At 46.4% G+C, this 15,193-nt stretch overlaps 1 protein-coding gene across 2 annotated transcripts; it reads left to right on the top strand.

The window, feature by feature from the left end:
• The first annotated feature begins 95 nt into the window (after positions 1-95).
• On the top strand, positions 96-14,199 carry COPS7B (COP9 signalosome subunit 7B). 2 transcript variants are annotated; one of them, XM_054834819.1, is made up of 8 exons: positions 96-232; positions 2,545-2,676; positions 6,254-6,429; positions 7,624-7,699; positions 9,218-9,306; positions 9,867-10,069; positions 11,413-11,518; positions 12,982-14,199. In XM_054834819.1, exons 3-8 carry the CDS (start codon positions 6,268-6,270, stop codon positions 13,138-13,140), a joined length of 795 nt encoding a protein of 264 aa, XP_054690794.1. In that variant the 5' UTR covers positions 96-232; positions 2,545-2,676; positions 6,254-6,267; the 3' UTR covers positions 13,141-14,199. The 2 variants fall into 2 exon arrangements, with proteins under 2 accessions (XP_054690794.1, XP_054690793.1); XM_054834818.1 differs by lacking the exons at positions 96-232; positions 2,545-2,676 and adding an exon at positions 3,679-4,108.
• Positions 14,200-15,193: the final 994 nt, after the last annotated feature.

Consider the following 15,193-nt stretch of genomic DNA (forward strand, 5'->3'; position numbering starts at 1 on the left):
GTAGCATTTATTTCCCTGATGTATGTGATCCATGCTCAGTTCCACACTATCAGTTGGAAAGTGTATGAACAGATTGTTTTTGAATCTGGGCAGAGTGCCAGGGGTATGCTATGCTAATATATATCTTTTATTAAGAGTCCTTCCTGGGTTTTAGATAGGCTGTGTAATTGCATGCTGTTTAAGGAAGAGGGACTGAAGATCACCAAGGAGAAAAGACTGATGGAGAGAAAAGGTGAGCAAGAAAAAAAAAACCAGACCTGAAGAAGGCAGAAACAAATGGTTGTGTGTGGGGAAAGAGCCTGCCCGGTGGAAGTATGACATGCCAGTTTACACAAGACATAAGGAACTCTATCCTGCCTCTATTCAGGCTCCTCAGAGACAAAAGAGCCAGAGACCAAATGGATCTTGCAGCGAGGAACTCTTGCTGTGTTGAAGGGCTTCTCTAACACAGGGGTAAGAGTGTTTGCAGAATTTAGACTTGGGGCTTTTGTGTTTTCTGGCCAAATCCCAGAGTTCCCAAATTCACTTTGCTGTGCAGGGAAGCATAGGCCTGGCATCTCTCTTTTCTGAACTCCTGAAAATCACAAAAGAGCTCATGGCTGAAGTGTGAAGTTCTTCTGACTGCTGCGGGCATGAGGAGCAGTCGAACGCATGACACCATAATGCAGAGAGTAACAGAAACCCTGGGATCTCTCACCTCTCAAAATCCTTTGGCTGCATTAACACAAACGACACTGTTGAACGATCATCTTTCCAGTCCACTTGCAAGAAAGTTGCTGCAAGTCTCTGTATCCCTTGGTGCCACTTTGTACTGAAAACTTCACCTTGGCTTTCACATTTCTGGCAGGCGTGACAGTCTCTGAGCTGCCCTTGCAGGTGAGAAGATGCCTGCAGCCTGCTTTCTGCTTCCCCAGAAGCTGTTCTCTCAAGGTGCAGATAAACGAGCTGGTGTTTCTCCAGATCAGCGTAATTGGCAGATAGTTTCATAAGCTGGGGCTTCATCCCACCCCGCACTTGATGGAAGGCGTTGTACAACTGTGTATCTGCAACCACCCAGACGCGCATCTCTCCTGGCCTGGCCAAGGTGCAAGATGAGAGTCCAGTGAGCAGCTTAGTCTCTGGATCCTGTGAAATGCAGAGAGCTTGACAGCTTCTTCAGCAGAGCGTGAGAGCTCCCATCACCCCGTGCTTTGGAGATGTGTGCTGGCAGCTGTGGGGGTCAGAAGCCTGGAAGGAGAGAGGGTAAAAGGACGAAGCACAGTGAAAGCACACATGGATGAGAAACAGAACTGCATCCAGGACCGTGTTAGCATTTAAGCAGCTCAGTTTACCCCTGGAGCTACTGGCCATTTGGTCACGTGCAGATGCACCTGCTCCCGCTCTAACATGGCCATGGTGCCAACAGTTGATTTTATTTTGCTTTAAGTTGGTTGCGAAGTAAAATTATTACAGACGCTTTAGGAACCAGATCCTAATCCTGGTAGCTAAATCTAGCCTAGTGTATGGTTTCTGAATATATAATGTGTATTATGTGGGTTATTGGTAAGGTCCTGTGTTGTCCTAAAGTACCTTTTTTTACAAGAGTTTTTGATTTAAACTGCCTTATTTATGAAAGGCAAGGAAAAAGATAAGAAACACAAAGGTACCCGCTTTCACTGTCAGCCCTCTCCTTGGTGAGGCCAGGTGGTAATTTTCCTGCCAATGACACATCAGAATTGGGACTTTAGGAGAAGAAGAACCAGCTCCAGAATCGTGTCCCGGGGCACTGCGAGGTGCACACCTACACTGGGTGAAGCTGGTGCCGCTGGCCTGGCGTGCAGGAGGCATATGCCGGCAGGATCAGCAGCTGGAGGCACAGGGCGCTGAAGAGCCTGAAGAACTACACACCGAATTCGGTGTGATGGAATCTGCAGGACAGAGGGGTATCACTCTGTGTCACACCCTTCCCAGTCTCTGTCCCTTACAGGTGACTTTGCAGCCTCATGCCTTGGCTTCTGACTGAGAGAAACCGTGTTCTCAAAGTCTCTCTCTGGGGCTCCACAACCCCACTGCTTGGGGAGAGTACTCTAGATTTACGGTTTCTTTTCTCAGGCAATGCAGGGAAATAAGGTGAATTATCTGCTGCCTAAAAGGGACCTGGATGGCAGAATCACAAGCTGGAGCAAGTGAAGAGATAACGCCAACATTAAAAGATAAAATGGATTACATCTCCCTGCACACAGAAAGCTGCGTGGGTGGAGCAAGAGGTTGCTATAGCAGTTCAAAAGGGGATGAGACAGCTGGGCACCCTCGTATTTTTCTCTTTAAAAAAAAAATCCATCCCAAAAGCTGAGCTTAGCTGATGCTATCCTCCAAAGCCCACGTCAGCCAGCCAGGCTGGCTGGCTGCAGTCAGGAAGTGTCAGGACAGATGGACTAAAAGACCCTCCTGGCTGACCTACACGGGGCTAACGCAGCTGATTTTTACTCACAGGCTCCAGCAAGAGGTTGCAAAAATGATCCATGGGAAATAGCTCACAATCATCTATTTCCATTTCTATTTCAGCCTGGGATTTCAGCTTTAACGAGTCTTGAGACAAATGAGGCCACGCACTGCTTGCTCAAGGCAACTGTTCCAACATGTCTGCGAGGTGACACGAACCATGGTGGAGGGCCTGTTTAGGATGTGATTAAAGAGGTAATTCTCCCTCCCTGTGCAGATGAGATCTAAGCGTGGCTTAAGTAAATTACTGAGTGGCCTGTTATAGCCCTGGCTGAGTTCCCTTGCTGCACGGAGCCTAGTTTTTTACATCCAATTTGCTGTGAAGCCCAGAGTGTCACAGCAGCATCCCAACACCTGCATCTCTGTGCTTGTCTGACACCCCTTCGCTGGAAGACAGGACCCTGGGGACCCGCTGTAGATGGCTCTGAGACGCAGGCTAAGCCCCATCAGTTTCCCTAATAGTTTCTGATGTTTGTTCCCTGAAAGCTCCCCCTGTCCTGGCGGAGCCAGTCCTCGGTTTGATCTTCAGGGACTGGCTGACTGAAAGCCAGACGCACTTTGCTCTTGGCTAAAGGATTTTTAGCAGAAGCACTCTTTATTCACAGTGTGGCACAGATGAGCGTACAGACCGTGGGAAGGGTAGCAAACCCAAAAGCCCTCTTGTTTCCACCCCTGCTCTTCTACTCCCTTGAGAGTCTTTTGGCTCCTTATCTCTGTCCTGGAGAGGATCTCAACCCCTCCAGCTCCCTCCCTGCTCCCCCATATCACAGATTGAGCCCTGCCCTTTGGTTTCCCATTTGTATGGGCCATTTTTCTGTGGAGTTTAAAGTCACTTCTAGCACTTCGTGATCTTTCACCCCATCTCCTGGCATTTTTCCATTCGCGCCCCAGGAGGACTGGTCCAAGGGGCTTGGCTGGTGGCCTCCATCATCCTGCTCTGTGCAACCGTTCAATCCTTTATTGCCCTTAATGGCCCCAGCTTCTCGGGCATTGCCCAGTTCTTGCCATAAAATGGGAGATTTAATCCCCTCTGAAGGCTGTGGCACGTGTGAAGATTCAAAAGAGGAATAGGACCTGTACATGTGAAACAGACCGGTGCTGCCATGCTGTTGGAACAAAGAACGCGCTAAAGCGTGGCCTCACAACAGTGGCCCTTCGCACTGGTCATTCCGGATTGCAAAACCCCTGCCACGCTGCCGCAGCACCTCGTATCCCCAAAAGAGAGAGGCAGCAACTTCACCCGCTTGTCATTAAACAGCTTCTCGGGACGCGGTGGAGCCGGACAGGCGGCATTCGCTGAGGGGCCTGCTGTGCCATAGCTCTGCGGGACCTGCCGCCAGCACAGCCAGCCTGCCCTGCCCCGGCCCGGGGGGCCCAGCCAGCCCCACCTGCGCCGCGAACGAGCGTGTATCGGCCGCAGGGGCCCGGTTGCCGAGGGATGCCGGGGAGCGGTGCTCGATTCCTGCGGCCGCCCGGGAACGGAACGTTCCGCTCGCGGCCGCGCGTTCCGGGGGAAGGAGCCGCGCGTGGGACACCGGCGCCGCAATCATGGCGGCCTGAGGCGCGGCGGGCACGGCGCCGGGAGCCGCAGGGCGGGAGGCCAGGCGGAGAGGCCGTGAGCGGAGAGGTAACGTCGGGGGAGGGGGGAGCCGCCCGCCCCTCCGCGCACTGACCCTTTCCCTTCTCCGCTCTGCGGCCGCGTCTCGGCACTGCCGGGCGTGCGGCTCCCCGAGCCCGTCGAAGCGAGCGGGGGACCGGGGTGGCGGTGAGGGGCGAGAGGGCCCCGCGGCGGGACCCCGGGTAAATCGCCCCCTGCGGCGGGGCTCAGCCCGCCCGGTGCGGCACGACTCCCGGCCCGGCGAGAGCCGAGGGCCCTGCCGGGGGTCTGTGGGGCCGAGGGGGCCGGGGGGTCTGGCTGTCTCCCTGCCCCGCAGCCTGCCTCCCTCCTGTGGGGTCTGCGTGCCGCTTCCTGCCGTGAAACCCCTTCGGGTACCTTAGGCAGGCTGCAGCAAGGTGTGCCGGGGGGGAGAAGCCCGGTTTATCCCTGTGTATGGGTTGTAGCCTTCAGGGAAGCTCCATTAAAGTGTTTTCCATTTGTATTTCAGTCACTTGTCACCAGGGTATGTCGGTTGTGGAAAGAGAAGTGAGGAAGTGCCAGTGACATGGTTGTACAGACACGTTGGAATAGCAGTGCAGTTGTCTGAGTGTAAACTTAGAAAGGAGCATAGAATTGGCTTTCCTTTCTTGGTGGGGCACGGATAAAGCCCATCAGTCTTTTGTAACCTCTCATACTGGTGTGTGTTTTCATTACCTGTGAGGGAGGACAATGGCTTGGGAACCGTGATATCCGGATTTCGTTCCCAGCTCAGTCACTTCGTGCGCTCTCCTGAGAAAACTGGCTGTCCTCTGTGTCTGTTTCCTTATCTGTGAGCAGGTAGATGCGTACTGATGTACCCTCCGGTGTATTAAGAGGCCACATTGAGAGTTATTCCATTGTAGGGATTTCTCAGTCAAAACTGAGGTACTATTCAGTCAGGCTGCACGTGTGCCTTTGATGAAAAGAATCCCAAAGAGACTTTACACTGAGAACCGAGAAGTCTTTGTGTGGAGAGTGCAAAAGATTACTCTTGTGCTCTGGTTGAGACCATTTGTACCTGCAGGTGTAATGGAATGGAGTAAGTATATTTTTAGAAGTTGACTAATAAAGGAAGCTGGCTGTGCTGCCTTCACAAGTCTTAATTTGGTTCGGCATGACAAAACAGTGCAAACACCTGTGTGACTGACAGGAAGGCAGATGTGGCCCCAGTGGTCACACAGAGTGAGACAGGTTCTCTGGTGTCTGGTTTTCTTCACCAGAGTAAAGGTTACATGCTGTTCTTCAGAATTACCCGATATAACACAAAAAAACCCCTTATCTGCTAAGTTCTTTGTTTGGTGTCTGTATAATATGTTTCGGAAGTTTTTTTGTAGTTGTGTGTAAACAAATAACTTATTTTGTTGAACTTGTTAATAAATAGTGTTTTACATTTCAAAAGCAATGTGTTGGTGCTGGGAGACAACAGGCACACCAGAAATGTCAGGCAGCAGCTGAAGACAAAGACTTCTCTTTACAGGGACTTAAATAGAGCCTTTGTGGAAAGGGTATTTTTATCACTTTAGTTTTCCAGTCAACCCAAAACATTTTAACCATACAATATAGACTGGTAAGCTACTTTACAGGCCACAGTTCTTTTTGCCTTTTAGGCTCAGAAAGCAGTAGGAATTATGTACGCACACTTTATGTATAGCCTATGTCAAACAAAAAGGTACAATGTGCGAGCCTACAAGGTGGATCAATTCTTCACGGAGAATTAAGTTAGTTGCTGTTTTGAAGCTGTGTAATGAGGAAGGAGGATGTCTTAGCTGGCCTCTAAAAGGCATAATAAGAAACATCTTTGCACTTGGCATTATTTGGCAGCATCAGTAGAAGGAAAAGTCTGAAAACAGCATGGAATCTGAACTCCTTTCCTGCTAGCAGGAGTAGATCCTTTTAAGGAATCGACCAGACAGTTTGCAGAAATTTTGCTCAGATATTGTGTGAATCATTTTCACTCCCCAGATAAATCAGCATTCGAACCTGCTGGGTTCCTGGCCTGCCCTCTGAATGCTGCAGAAAAACCTGGCTCTGCTGACACCAAAACGTTACTATGCTGAGTGCACCTTCTGATCTGCTGCCAGACAGAATTCAGCAGAGGAGAAAGGATGTATTAATATCGTGTTCTTTTATTGACAGATTGAAAACCTAGAATGGCAGGAGAACAGAAGCCGTCCTGCAATCTTCTAGAGCAGTTTATTTTACTAGCCAAAGGTACAAGTGGCTCAGCTCTGACTGCTCTTATAAATCAAGTGTTGGAGGCTCCTGGGGTTTATGTCTTCGGAGAGCTACTGGAGTTAACAAATGTGCAAGAGGTAGGAGATGAGTTTCTGTCCTAACGCCCCTTCTGCACTCCCAGTATAAGGAATCCCCAGAAGCTTCCACAGCCTGTATGTGAAATTTCTGTGCTAGGAAGGGCCTGGTGTGGCTTATCTTGGTTCTGAGATGTTTGTATATTTGACGTTGCTTTTGCCTGTATTTATTAGATGTTAAAAAATACCTATATAAAGCTTTGACACCTTAATGTGATTGCTAATACAGCAAAAACCTGGCAGCAGCACAGTAACAATTTTAAGAAGGCACCTAGCCAGCCAAAACAAAAAAAAAAAATCCCTTTCTACTCCTTGATTGCCCTGGAAAGCATAACTCAATGCTCTCCAAATGTCTTTGTGAACAGATGTCTAGTGTTTCAGGCCTGGGTGGTAACCAAATCCAAACCATTTCAAACCAAGGTGGAAAGTAAGTTCCAGAGCTTTTATTGAGAGTGGCTCGCCAGCACCCCCCTCTACTGCAGCGAGGGAATCTAGGTTGAGTATCTCTGCAGCTGGGTTAATGTGGCATACGGCAAATTTGGCTTTCCAAATGGGCCATTAGATACGCCAAAAAATGCCTCTATGGTTATTCAGCATCAAATCGCAAGTATGTTTTTCTCCTGGATCTGTGTGCAGCAACTAGTATTAAAAAAAATAACCGCTTACTAAAAATCACTGCTTGGTGCTGCAGTTATTCCAGAGATGTGTTTGCATGTGAGGGGAGTGCTATTACTTTCAAATGCACTCAACTTAAAATGTTGTAGCTTGCTTTGCTTTGAAGTTTTGTGGCTCTGCAGGTAAGCTGTCCTAGCTTTCCCAGTACTGGCAAGGACGCTTAACCAGCCAACACTGTTGCCTGCTTGCTTGTCACATGATGAGAAGAGCTGGCCATGTAGGATGTCAGCTGAAATTAAATTGCGTTTTTCTTTTACCTCCTAAGGTGCCACACAAAGCAGTTGACAGTCCAAACTGTGGTTAAGTTCTGGTGCATAGAAATGGCTGAATCATTTTGACTCTGAAACAGCTGAGATTTGCTGCTGCTCATGAGGCCTTAGAAAGGGTCCAGCTCTTTAAGATCAGGACATAATAATTGCTTTTCTAGGAACTGCTTGTCCTATGTAGACTTAAAACATTCTCTGGAGAAGTTCCCTACCAGTATCTGTTATGTGGAATTTCTTTTGTTTTCTTCCCATCCAGCTTGCTGAAGGGTCTAATGCTGCTTATTTCCAGTTGCTGAACCTGTTTGCGTACGGAACGTACCCAGACTATGTAGGTAAGAGACTGCTGCCTGTTTGCAGAGGACAAGACTGGGTTGCCCTTTACAATTGTCAGAGGCAGTTCTTTGCTTTCTGTGGTACCTGTAGTGTGGCTGGGTGAAAGTGTCCAAAACCAGAATTTGCTTGGGAGGAGGGTTGTTTGTAGGGGGTCTCTGGGTCATATGTGCGTTTTAATTGCTAAAATGTGGAGGAAGGGCTAGAGATGATGGTGTTTTACTGGTTTGGATGGGACTGCAGCACTGGATTGAATTGGTCTGTAGCAGTATTCATTGACATTCACAGGCCGCTTACCTCTGTGGAGTGCAATTTCAGACACCTGTTTTGAAATTTGGATGACACAGGTTATGGAAGCAGCAGAAAACTTAGACAAAACTGTTCTGCATTATTTATATAAACCTGTATGGTTTATGGGATAACCTTTTATTCTGTGACAGCATTGCTGAAACAAAACATTCTAGTATTTCTTAGCTACAATACAAATTGAAATAATGACTTTTATACACCTTCAGAAGGACTATGTGTGAATCATCTTAGTATCTGTTGGGATGTGCTTTTAACTCTGGTGCTTATGCACTTCCAGTCTGCTACAATTTAATACTTCATTTGTGGGTAGCAGCCTAATCCAGACCATTAGAGAGTGTGACAAATAATTCTGTCATAGTGCTGGCTATCACTGCAGTGGATGAGTTATCTAGTTCCTGTAAGGAGAAGTGGAATCCACAAGGGCAAGGACTGGAAATTCCAGTAGTTGTGGAGCAACACGAGCCTCATGAATTCTGTGACTGATTAGAGGATGCGTTTGCTGTGCATGGGTCTTGTGTCCCAGCGGGTGACAGTGCAGTTCTTTCTTTCTTTCAGAAAAGTAGTCAAAGTGTAGAGGATTGAATGAGGTGGGATGGATGGGAGAACTTGAGTGTCCCTGAAATACTAACTTCCATTAAAGCAGATATTTTAAAGAGTTTCTTTGCTTTGGAAAGCTGCCAGTTTCCTTTCTGTTTTTAAATATTCATGAAGCACATGGACATAATACAATGATAGTGAGGCCATCTAGATTAATAATTTCTCCTCTCTTCCTCAGCCTGGTACTTTACACTTCAACCCTATATTCTGCAGCTCTTTAGAGAAATAAAACCAGCTGTATTTACAGCCAGATCAGCAAAGAGGGACGATTTTATTCTGAAATAAAAATGACTTGGTAGAAACACAGCATTGACCAACCATTTTAGCAGTACACCACTTGTGTAGATGTGAATTACATTCTAATTAGTAAACCAGAATTACTAAAGAAGCAGAGAAGAATGGCATTGCCAACTTGTTTTTTAACTTTTCTTGTCTCTCCGTGGGTATGCTAATCTGTCATCAGCAGCAGCTTTCTCTGCTCACTAGCACCCGTGGTAGCTGGAGGAGTTTGGCCTTTCAGGGTTTACTGTAGCGTACCTAGCCTGCAGTTCTATAGCCTGGATTATGTAATTCTTGAAGGAAAGTCCTGAATCTTGTCTTTTTTACATTAACAGCGAACAAAGATAACCTGCCTGAATTAACAACAACTCAGAAAAACAAGCTGAAACACTTGACGATTGTAAGCCTGGCTTCCAGAATGAAGGTAAAGTACACTGTGTATAACAGCAGTTGTCTTTTTGTTTATTTTTGTTTTTGAAAATGGCATAAATTCCATAGCATTGAAGTTGTATCAGACTGCATGAGTACTCACAAAAAAATCCTGCAACTAGGAAAGTACCTGTGATGTGCAGTGTTCTCACGTGTGCATGTGGAACATTAACTTGGTGGGCTTCTGTGGGTGTCTGAACTGCCACACAAATTGGTCAGTAAGGGCCACAAAACTTTGTGTGGTTTCTTTCACTGCTGGAGATGGAGAATTATTCTTAAAAACACTGACCTGCTTTTTGTTCTAGAGAAAACAGCAATGCTCTTAATTTCTTCTACAATCCCGTTACCTTTTTTCCTCCAGCACGTGGTGTGCCAAAACTTCAGGAATTACCAAAGTTGTGTCAGAATGTTATGTAGCCTAGTAGCAGGCGTTTGTTCTGTACTTGCAGGTTAAAGTGTAGGATAGAATAAACATTTGGGTCTTGACCTTCTGAGACTTAGCTGTTCGTTTTGGCTCTAGGACTGTTAACTTATTCTTTGACTTGCTGTTTTTAGTGCATTCCCTATTCTGTGTTGCTGAAGGACCTGGATATGAGGAATCTGAGAGAGTTGGAAGATCTGATTATTGAAGCGGTTTATACAGATATTATCCAAGGGAAGTTGGATCAGCGAAACCAGGTGCTGGAGGTGGATTTTTGTATCGGCAGAGACATTCAGAAGAAGGACATCAGTAACATTGTCAAAACACTCCAGGAATGGTGAGGCAGTCTCTCCACCTTCCTTGTTCCTTGTACGTAGCTTGTCCTGTCTTTTTCTATATTCCTTAAAGTTTCAAGTGCTGGCTCAATTTCACCATGTTCCATTAATCAGGAGTCTTATGCTGTAAGGAGGCACTTGGAGGAGGAGTCTAGCAAACTTGGAAACTTGAGCAAGCTTTCCAAGATCCCATCTAGGATTCAATTTGTGTTATATATCAAGCCAAACTATACTAGGGTCTTGAGATTCTGCCTCACCATAGCTTTTACATGGCAGAATCCTAGTAAGGAGCCAAGGGTCTTTTCAGACAGACATACCAAACTGGACTCATGGGCATATGGTGGGAGCTACTCCCCTTTTTGCTGTTACACTTGATAACAAAGCCAGAACTGTCTATTACTTTTCAGTCTTTTTCACTGTGATGAGAACTGCATGGGCAAATTCCAGAGAATCACAAGTCTTTGGAGAGGATGTCTCTTGCAGTTTGAAGTTTCAGATGCCTTTGTCTTCTCTTTGTTCCTGCAAATGCAGGTTGCATGCAGCCATATTGAGACTGTGGTACTGTCTTTTTGTACTGCCAGGAAGCTGCTTCTCATCTTGTTGTAGGATTCCCTTCCCACCCAAAGAAATTCCCCTGTAGAGGGTGGAGCCTGTGGCAGGTTCTGAGCTGACTGGGAATTGCATCCCAGTTGCTGTGGTAATGGATGTGTGAAAAGTAATTAAACTGCTGTGCAAATTCACTGTCCTGAGGTGGGGGCAGGTTTTTTGCTTCTCTACTCCAACTCCCTCAATCCCATCTCAGCAGGAGGGCTCTGGCAGCTTCCAGGACCTTACAGCATTGTTTGGAAGGTAACAATGAACCTACTGCCAAGTCCCTTTCTGTCCTCTCCAGTTACGAGTTCTGTGTTGGAGGAATGCTCTTGTCTTTTGAACACTTAGCAGGCAGGGGGATTCTCTCACTTTGACTTACTTGTTTAATTTTAAAATTTTACTTACTTTTGAAATATGTGTTGCATCCCCATTTAAGCAGTAATTCTGATTGAAAAGGAAGTTGGAAGTGCATTGAACCTGTGCTTGCTTTTTGATGGGCAGGTAAGAGTAATATGGACTCTAACAAATGCTGTGAAATACATCGAGTAAACAGCAAAGCTTTTTCTTGCCAGCTTTCTGGAACTCCAATCTTTAAGTGTAATTTAATACAAATATAAATTAAATAGAAATTTACTTAAAGTGTAAGTTTAATAATCTCCTAAACTTTTAGGCAAGCATGACTTTTCAGATTGCCTGATTGAGCTGCTCTAGAGAGAATGTGTAAACACTGTTTAACATTGATTGTGTCTTGCAGGTGTGATGGTTGTGAAGCGGTTCTTTTAGGAATTGAGCAGCAAGTACTTAGAGCCAACCAATACAAGGAGAACCATCACCGAACTCAGCAGCAGGTAGAGGTGGAGGTGGGTACAGAGTCACTTCAGATGCTTTATGGTTTTTGATAAATGTTTGTTTACTGAAGAAAACAATCTGGTAGCACCTGGTTAATGGTTGTGGCTTCTCTGAATAAGCTAGCCATCATGCAAATCAGATGTGCTGGTTTGGGGTAGGAAGAAAACACATCTGCTTCCATGTGCTAGTAACACCACAAGCATCAAATTTGCCCGCTCTGAGCAGGCTGGAATTTTTCTGTATAAAATATGCTAAGTGGGTGCACTAGCTATAGTTTCCTGAATTGATTTGTTAGGAAAAGTGTGCTTTTAACACAGAGTTTGGATGCAATTCTGTTCCTTTGGTGCAAGGCAGGAAGGAAGAAAAAACAGTTCCCTGTGTTTTAAACGTGAAAGTGTACTTAACAGAAGTCTCTTGAGTCTCATTGCTTTTGCAAAAAGTGCCCTCAGCAGCTTCCTTCGGGGTCTTTCTCTTGGGGTCAAGTTGAGCACCCAGACAGGGCTCTCTGACGTGCTCTCTTCAGCAGCATGATGTTGGAGTGCTCCTGCCTCTGTCACATTTGCAGCTAGGCGGTAGATGGCAGCACGGGCACACGATTTTAGCCCCTGCTGATGTGTATTTACTTGTGAGAACAAATCTTGGCTAACACAGCTGTAAAGGTGAAAATGGTCCTCCCGAGACACTTGCTCAGGCTTTATTTCTTGCAGAGTGCTGCATCCCTGCAGGTTTACGTTTGCCTTCTGAAGCAGCATATGCTTGGCAGCTTGATTGGCATCCATAGTGCGTTTGGTTTGCCAGATGCCTTTGGCCCGGAGTTGGCACACCTGACTACCAAACTTGTTTTTGCCTGTGGGGTTTGTTTTTTTAAGGTTTGCTCACTGTATTTCTGGTGAGCCCTACAGGGTTCCAGGAGACAGAGTATGGTGCCTGGTGCTGTATCTCTCCTTTTCAGCCAGAGTAACAGAAGCAGTACTGCTGCCTCCCACGAAACCAGTCTCTGTTCCTGCTTCTAGCATATATCTGTGGCTCAGATGGCCAGCTAGGCCAAATGGCATTTTCCCTTTTCAAGCGCTGTCCTAAGCGTAAGTTCATTTCTTTCACAGTCTCCTTTGTCCTTCCTGCTTCTGGCCAACATAATGGTAGGATGGCTTCCTTCTGCACCAAGGCCGTGGTAGGTCCCTCCAGCCAGCCAGAAAGCTGTTACAATATTATGCCATTGTGTCTTAGGGGGGGAAAAAAACAGTAATCTCTAGTTATTCCATATTGGACCCAGACTGGAAATATCAACAGCTTTGGCTGTGAGGATGAAACATTACCTTTAATAAATGCAATTGCAGAGCATGTTTCTGGTGGTAGAGTTTATTTTAAAATCTACACTGTATACTCTGGGGGTTTTCCAGTATGTTTATGAACAGAGTTTCTACTGCAAGGGGAGGAAGAATCAGGTGCTGATTGACTGTCTCTTCTTGGCCAGGTCACAAACATAAAGAAAACATTAAAAGCTACAGCCTCGTCGTCGGCACAGGAGATGGAACAGCAGCTGGTAGAGCGAGAGTGCCCTCCACACACAGAACAAAGGCAGCCCACAAAGAAGATGTCCAAAGTCAAAGGGCTGGTCTCCAGCCGTCACTAGAACATACCATCTAAATGTCATTCAGCTAGGAATGACAACAGGAGGAGCAAAAAACAGCCTGCGTCTCCTTTTTCAGTGGGTTCTGGGCCAGTCCCTTCCAGGCTGGCAAATAAAAGCCCTGTTTGAATACAGTTCCCAGTTAGCAGCACCTGGCTAAGTTACGCTGTGCAGCCCCTATTAATTTCCAGGGCATCCCTGTTCTGGTCCTGTAAAGAAGGACTTCTAATGAGAGGGACTAACCAAAAGGGGCAGGGAAAAAAAATAAAAAAATCTGTGGACAGTTTTGCTCCCTCCCAGCCAGTTTCATTGCTGCTTAACCTTGAGGAAGCTGCTGTATGAAATGAGATCTTGGGAGAACTTCTGTAGCAAGTGTCTGAATCCCAGGGTTGAAGTGTGGCTACCAAAGCCAGGCTGGGAGTGAGGGAGCCATCAACACAGATCTTTTCATTCCCAAAGGGAGCACAGAAAGGTTTCTAGGCCAGGAACTGCTTTACATGGAAGTCTTCAGCCTTTCCACTACCCCTGTCTATTTTAAACTGGGGTGAAATTCACACTACCTCGCTCTGTGAAGATGAGATCCAGTGCTGGGCTGTTTACTTAACTGTCTGTTTACTGCCCTTACTAAGCCCTTTAATCTCTCACAGATTTAAAGCACTGTTCTGCATCTCTGAGGCATCAATACAACAAGGAGGAAGCAGGCTGCTCTTTCAAGCCTTCCTTCTTGTAGGTGGTTAGTTAGGGGCATACTAGAAACTGTTCCTTCTGAATGTGATGTGACCTCCCAGAGCTGCTTGTGAGTTGTTTCCCCCACTGATACCTTCAAAGGGTAATGCATTCGTTCTTCCTTGGATGCTAGCGACAGAGGTCTGCATGGGAGAAGAGCCCAGTTAGCATCGTGGCAGGCTGGTGGCCCAGGACCCACTGGCAGGGGTCGCAGCAGCATCCCCTTGCTGAAGCAATGGACTTGACTAGTCTTTCTGAATTTTGAACACTTTCAGGTTGTATTTTCCTCCCTTTTTTTTTGTACATTGTTGTGATTCTAAAGCATTTCAGCCTTTGTTTTGTGGTGTTTTTTATTTGTTACAGACTAACTTCAGGTGATTTGCACCTAGTTTGGCAAAGTCTGGGTTTTTTTGAAGGGGGAGGATGGGGTTGGCGTTGAAACAGTAATTCACAAAAAAGCACATTTTAGAAAAAAAAATTGAAAATGCTGATTTAATATCCAAGTCTGGAGTCTTGGCTTTGAGGCTGCTTTAGGCTTGTAGTCCAACAGCACTTGTTCACTGGAGCATTTACTTGATTCTTGATGTTATCAGAAGTTCTGACTAATCTTCCTGATGCATCCGGAAGGCAAGGAAGTGCTCTTCCCATTTTGTCAGTAGTTCATCTTTGTCCAAATTTGTGCAGAAGGATCTGTGGCAAAGCCAGTAGCTGAGTCCAATGCCCCGAGCCTAAACACCTTTGATGCCTGATTGTGAAAGGTTTGTAGTTGTGCTCTGTCTTAGGCCAGTCCCAGGATTCTTTCCTCTGGGTCTAGCACAGTACCGCTTTGTAGTTTGGTCCCTGCATTTCACTTCACTCGATGGTGTAAAGAGAAGGGCTTTCTGTGAGTGGGCAGTGGAGCTGTTCAAACAGAGGACTGTGACAATGCTCCAGTCCTGCAGCCAGCTGTCACCTGCACTTACTTGTGCAATGCACGTGCCTTCCCCTTACCGCTACCAGAATTCTTTGCCATCTGCGTCTTTTCAGTCCTCAGTCACAGGACTTGTAGTACACTTGTGAAAGTAAATTCCTCTCTTTTTCTTCTCCTGCAGCGCAGGCACACCAGCTTTTAATCTCGAGAGGTGAATCTAAATACATCCCATCCAGCTGCCTCTGGGTCAGGTCTTTTGGTTTCTGGTTCTTTGCCAGCTCGCTCTCCCCCTAGAAATGCTAGCCAAAAAATTCCCAGTGAAGGATGTTAAAGGAATAAGCCCAGAGCACGAAGCCTTCCCCTATATCTCAAGGGAAGTGTTTCCCAAGCAGTGGCACTACTAGTTTCTGTACTAGCTTC

Source organism: Grus americana, chromosome 9 (genome assembly GCF_028858705.1).
Source record: "Grus americana isolate bGruAme1 chromosome 9, bGruAme1.mat, whole genome shotgun sequence".
Lineage (NCBI taxonomy): Eukaryota > Metazoa > Chordata > Aves > Gruiformes > Gruidae > Grus > Grus americana.

Excerpts from the sequence above, each read along its gene's own strand:
- COPS7B (XM_054834819.1), top strand. The coding sequence starts at position 6,268 with ATGGCAGGAGAACAGAAGCCGTCCTGCAATCTTCTAGAGCAGTTTATT. Across the intron at positions 9,307-9,866 it reads GCCTGGCTTCCAGAATGAAG|TGCATTCCCTATTCTGTGTT; the intron begins GTAAAGTACACT and ends TGCTGTTTTTAG. Across the intron at positions 10,070-11,412 it reads GTCAAAACACTCCAGGAATG|GTGTGATGGTTGTGAAGCGG; the intron begins GTGAGGCAGTCT and ends TGTGTCTTGCAG.